The 6,096-nt window shown below is 40.2% G+C and overlaps 1 protein-coding gene across 2 annotated transcripts; it reads right to left on the reverse strand.

The window, feature by feature from the left end:
- Positions 1-380: 380 nt before the first annotated feature.
- zbtb26 (zinc finger and BTB domain containing 26) lies at positions 381-5,048 on the reverse strand. 2 transcript variants are annotated; one of them, XR_013283482.1, is made up of 3 exons: positions 4,783-5,048; positions 2,191-4,081; positions 381-2,113 (listed from the first exon to the last, which is right to left on the reverse strand). XR_013283482.1 is itself a non-coding variant. In XM_077520985.1 (2 exons), exon 2 carries the CDS (start codon positions 4,052-4,054, stop codon positions 2,732-2,734), a length of 1,323 nt encoding a protein of 440 aa, XP_077377111.1. In that variant the 5' UTR covers positions 4,055-4,081; positions 4,783-5,048; the 3' UTR covers positions 381-2,731. The 2 variants fall into 2 exon arrangements, 1 of the variants encoding a protein (XP_077377111.1); XM_077520985.1 differs by having other exon boundaries at positions 381-4,081.
- Positions 5,049-6,096: the final 1,048 nt, after the last annotated feature.

Genomic DNA, 6,096 nt, shown 5'->3' on the forward strand with positions numbered 1-6,096 from the left:
AAGAAAGCGCGTTGTCATTATAATGAATTAAAAAATATCTTAATAGTTTTGTTTTTTTCATCAAACTGGAGTTGAGTTCTGGCCAGTCAAGGTCTACATCTGCAACACCCACAGGTGGGCAGAGCCGCCCATGATTTAAAAAAAAAAAAAAAAAAGTCTGGTTGCTAGATATCTGATTAAAAAGTTTTTTTTTTTAAATCTTCGTATCAAATAATCCATTAATTCTGTCCAACTAAAATTGATAGAAACGTGATGCTTCAGCAAGTCAGTAAAAGTGACAATGCTGCATTGATTATTGGTTAGTCTATAATAACTTTCAATTGTTTACAGCTTCTAATTAGTTAGGCTTTATTGTGGAAAAAATATGACACACCACCAAAAAAGGTCACAAAAAAACTTTACTGTGATGATTATCTTGACTCATTTTACTCACAAATGTACTTTCTCAGTTAAATTTTCACCCATTTCATTAAAAACAAAGCTATTAGTCCATTGTAATGAATGGCAACAAGTAAATACGTGGGTTTATTATACTGTCTGCTTTCTAATGGAAGGTACATCATTGACAAAGATAATTAAATAAGTCAATTCTCCTAATGAAACAACAGATGTACTGTATTTATTGTCATTGTACTCAACAATTACATTTTACATGAACAATGCGTAGAACGAATGACATACTGTAACTACAGTGATGACATTGTTTCTAATACAGTATTTTGCTATGATTTATCATTATTATTTGGGGCAGAGCAGTTTTTACAAGGAGAAACTGTCAAGTGAATAATTTTGGCATGCCATTTTCTATAAATCAAAGAAAGCAGCATGAGTTTTTAATGTCTCAATATACTTGTATACATAAAATATTACATATATACAGTATATAAACATACTGATTTTTGTTTGTTCAGTTTCATTTGTTGCAGTACTGAGAGTTCAAGTGCAAAATGAATGCCTCTATTATACAATAAGTCCACAGTGATAGTGATATTGAAACATAGCCCAGGTCAGCAACAGCAAGGACATACACAAGTTAAATCAGTATTTTCTTTTTAAAGACGTATAGTTGGTCACTTCGTAACTCTACCATGTAAAGCACATCGCTGCTATCACATTTTTTGATGGAGGTCATCTGCATTTTTGGCATAACGGCTATCTATAAAGACAACCTGGTCTTAGTAACAGTCTACATCCATAGATGGAAACTTTAAACCCAAAAGACAAAGTGCAAAAAGGCAAAGCCAACAACCTCATGTAAATCTGCTACTGGAATAGGCAGCCTGACTTAGAATGTCCCAAAAGTTATCGACTGTACTGTACACATCCTTTTCAGACATCATCAGCATTTGAAGCGTGTCATTGCCTTGACCATGGCTTGCCATCTGACATTGGAGCAGCATTGCAAAATTGCCAGTTTTCTGTCCACAACTGCAGTTCAGCGCCAGTTTGACAAGATTTACGTCCGTCACAACGCTCCAGCGCTTAGTACACGCCTTACGTTATCCATACCAAGATTGTCTAAAACAAGATCTAAACTTGACAAACCATACCCACCAAGGTGTCTTTTTCCAAAAAAGAAATGCTCAGCATGGTTTGTTTGAATATACATCAAATCTATTCACTAACTTTTAAAAGTGGTATGTAACCATTTCTGCTGTGCTTCCTAAATACGTAATGCTTTAGAGTACACCGTCACAGCACAAACCCTCCAATTAAAAGACATTAGAAGCAAAACTACAGGAAAATATTGAGACCATGAATATTTACAATAGTATAAGCTGTGCAGTGGCCAATTGGCCTAAGATTACTTTTAGTACAATATAATACAAATTGACCAGCATTTAGATTCAGCTAGTTTTGTTGGCAGGTGGTGCCGTACAGCCGGAGAACACAGTTTGAAACGCGTTTTGTGTCCACTGGTATACTACTACTGTCCAAAATGGTGGACGATATACAAATGGAGTGTTTCAATTGCTACATTCCGTTTTATACCTTCATTCTGTTAACCAGCAGACCAACAAGTTGAATCTCGCCAACACTTCTGCTGCCATTTAGTCTTCTCCTCTTCCACTTCGCTCGTTTGCCCTGGCCGGGCCCAGCTGCTTGCTTCTTACTAGCGAAAACAAAACGCAGAATGTGGAAAACAAGCAAATGCCCTTAGCTTAGAGAAAATTAAAGCATTTTACCTACCAGATGTAACAGTTCACCCGGTGTACGTGACAAAAGGACATGGCACAACTAGCCCCCTGCAACTAAGTGACATTTTTCAGAAGCTAACGCTGTTAACGCTACGCTGGGCATCGAACAAACCTTTTGCACTAACACAATTAAAGTGAGCACCCATAGAGATTACATTTGTTTATAGTTGGGCTATATACCGGCCACACCTCACTTTGACAACTTAGCTGAACCGCATTATCAGAAGCAAATACTAGTGACACTGTTAGCTAATGCTAATCTGCGCTTACACCACAGCTCAGCTTTCCTGTTGGCTTTGATATGATATCATCTCAAAGTCTTTCTTTCAGCCAGTCTAGCTGATCATGTAACTAGCTGAGAAACTAATTTGTTTGGTAACTTTTTTTTTTTTTAACAGTGGGGGGCGGAAGTGCAGTACAGCTTGCGCACACATTTTCAGAAATAGGCAGCTAACTAAACGTTTACTTGGCGGTTTAATTTCACACTTGGTGGTCAGGCACTACAGAGAGACCCAACTATATGTATGCAAACATTAAAAAGTCAATTTTCCATAATATGCGTCCTTTAAGTCCGTCTCATAATTGTTGTTGGAGTGAATGAAAAAGGGCCCGGTGGCGTCATTCTCCTCAGGCACGCCGTCGTGCAGGTTGCCTTCATTGGCGTTGTCGAAGCTGTTCTTGCCGTGGATCTGTTTGAGGTGCTTACGGAGAACAGGCTTGTGAGCAAACATCATGTCGCAGTAGTTGCAGCGGTGAGGCTTGTCGCCGCTGTGCAGGTTCAGGTGATCCAGCAAAGAGCACTTCTGAGTGAAGGTCTTCCCGCAGATCTTACACTGGAAGGGTTTGATGCCCGCGTGGACGCGCATGTGTCGATGCAGGTTGCCCTTCTGCGTGAAGGTCTTGCCACACAGGAGGCACATGAAGAGCTTGTGCATCTTGAGGTGGTTGGCGTATTTCTCCAGCTGCCGGAAGACGCGGCTGCACTTGGGACACTGGTGGTACCACTGGAGAGGTTTGTCGTAGTTCCTTTGGTGAGTGCTGGGTTTCTCTGCAGGATTGGGCGGAGACGAGGGACTGAAGGGGTCGTCGGGAATGCTAGGGGGCGCCGTCATTTCGCTCCCACGACTTGTGTCCACGGTGGAATTGATGAGGGAATGTTGGGGCTCGGGCGAACGCAGGGCAGCTGGCGAGCCGCTGGGAAACGTCGCCTCCACCGACTCCACTTTTACGATGCTTATGTCACTCTCTCCCATGTCGTGCCTTGGATGTGCCTCGGCCATCTGAGGAGGTGACTTGGGCTGTATAATGACATCGTCGTCATCATCGTCGTCGTCATCGTCAGTGCTGACGTCCTCTACGGGCTCCACATTCTGGCCAGTCTGCACCTGGCAGTGCTCCTGCTGTCTCAAAGCTTCCTCCCTGCTTGCCCTCCTCATCTCGTTTTCTTCCAGCTTGTGTGGAGGCTGCGGCTTGATGAACTTGTTTAGTGCTTGAGTGCACTGCTCAACAATGTGGCCCATTTGGAGGAAGCTGGCCACCGTCAGGTAATTAACCAGCTCGAGCTCAGGAAACTCGAGTTGGCCCGTGTAACAGGACAGCAGCAGCTGCTGGCCAACCTTGGCCTCCTGGATCATGGTGATCTGCACTTCGTTGGAGTCCTGCTGAAGGATGAACTGGTCTCTTAGGAAAGACGAACCAGCGGCGAATACCACCTTATGGCCGGGGATTTTAAGCTGGTTGATGCGTACAGTGACGTCGCAGAAGCGTCGCTGGTGCCGAAGGAGGTTCATCTTCTGCAGCATGGAGTCGCCATATGTGGCAAAGTGGAACTGCAGGATCACCTGGTTCTGGGCCATAGTGAGCTACGGGCGGCAACAATGCACCTGTTGACAACAAGTATGAACTGCATCGTTAGTTTTACATACAATAGAAATTTTATTCTTAGATTTTGGAGATAACATCAGTGACTGAGAGGGTTTAAGAACACAATGCTTTCAGGGTGGAATAAAAAATTAAAAATAAATAAATAAAAAAAAAAAAAAAAAAAAAAACTGATTTTAAAATGATTTATTTTGATTTTTGTTTTAAGTCCATTATAGTCTGTACTTAAAAACAAAACAAAAACAAAACTCGAGATAGGAGTTAGCTTTTTTTTTTTCCTACTCAAGTATCTGTATCTTTGTAGAGACTATGTACTTTTGCCATCTATGCATACTCGTGAGTCGTGATGAGTGACACTAAGAAATATGAATAATACAATTGATCCAGGTTACTAGCAAGCAAATTACCATTGTACAATGAACCAAACTACATTGAGGAATCTATCGAAATAAAATTAGGACATGTTGCCAGCGTTACATACTTACACTAACACAAAATGACAAACAAAATGACGCAAAATATTAATTTGCTTCTTTCACATGAGATTGACATGAGCAACACTGGCTGATGCTACATGCTAACAATGAAAGCTTGCTTGAGCGTTCAGCCTAACCTACTTCCGCATTACAGCTGAATGTTATGCTAGCGGCTAAGTGGTTAGTTAATATCGAGTTAAATGCTTGAATGATACAGAGATGCTCACCGTGATGTTTTATGTTGTCGCCTCGTAAACAAAATAAATAGTGTTGTGTCGGTCACGACCGATTCGTTCTTTAGAACGAATCTTTTCAGTGAACGCGTCACTTCTCGAAGTGATTCGTTCACTTCTCAGTTCATTTGAGAGCGGCCACGCTCATGCCGTCAGTCTTCGCGAACGACCAATCAGAACAGCTAGCGTCAGACGTGGGCGGGATTTTACTACACATGCAGCCTCAGTAGCACAAAAAAAAAAAAAAAGTATTTTTGACGCAGCCCACACGTCACAAAGCGAACCGGAAACAAACTGACGTCCAAAAAGAGTCCCGCCTCTTCCGTGGCATATACCCTATAGTACAGCAAGAATGAAACGCATACATTTTACTTCACTTTTTCAATATTTTATGTAAGACACTTATTTTATTTTATTTTTTTAATTTGAAATTATTCAAAGAAACTTATTATTCTTGGTCAACACTAGATTAATACAACGGCATCCACTTGGCAGGTGAGGTATGAGGATTCTGATTGAAGAATATTGTAGAAATTTTCCTTGAACTCACGCTCATAATAAAAAGGCCACTCTAATCTGCTGAGTATCTCTCACAGAAGTCCTTATTTTTAAGAACTGCAAATAACATGTCAGTAAGCTACTGACACCCACTGATCAATTCAAAGCAAAAATTGTGGTAATTCCATTATTGAAGTTGTGTACCTATTAACTGCGTTGCTCACATATTCATTCATTCATTTTTTTTTAAACAGTCTATAACGTTTGTGGAGAAATTGAACGTAGAATGGACACTAGATGGCAGTACACATAAGAGAAAAGTTTTACTGGAGCGCACTACAGTTAACGTCTAAACATTCAGAAAACGGTAAAGATTGGTGACTGCATTTTGCTCATTTTTAAGACAAAGGTATTCTTTCCCATTTTTAGTCCAAGGCTTCAATATCAAGTTGTCATATAACTTTTTTTTTTTCAAAAATATTGCCGAATTTGAAGATTCAGAAGCAAATGCAAATGCAAGCAAATAAGACTGCTTCTTCCTACTCCCTTGAACATATAAATTGACATTTATTGGATGTTTCTTTTATTTTACTTTTAACTTTCTTTGTTATTTGTTTGTGTTTATATTTATATATGTTCAATAAACTTCAAACAAGAAAACCATATGTTATCGCTGTCTGCACATACAGAAAATAAGCTTGACTGAATCGATCGCTATTAAGAGTTGCAAAGAGAAGACAAACACATGCTAAGATGTGTTCCTCAATCTTTCTGCAGATGTGTAAATCATCAATAACTCCATTGAGAATC

The sequence above is a fragment of the Festucalex cinctus genome, chromosome 5, assembly GCF_051991245.1.
Source record: "Festucalex cinctus isolate MCC-2025b chromosome 5, RoL_Fcin_1.0, whole genome shotgun sequence".
NCBI classification, from domain to species: Eukaryota; Metazoa; Chordata; class Actinopteri; order Syngnathiformes; family Syngnathidae; genus Festucalex; species Festucalex cinctus.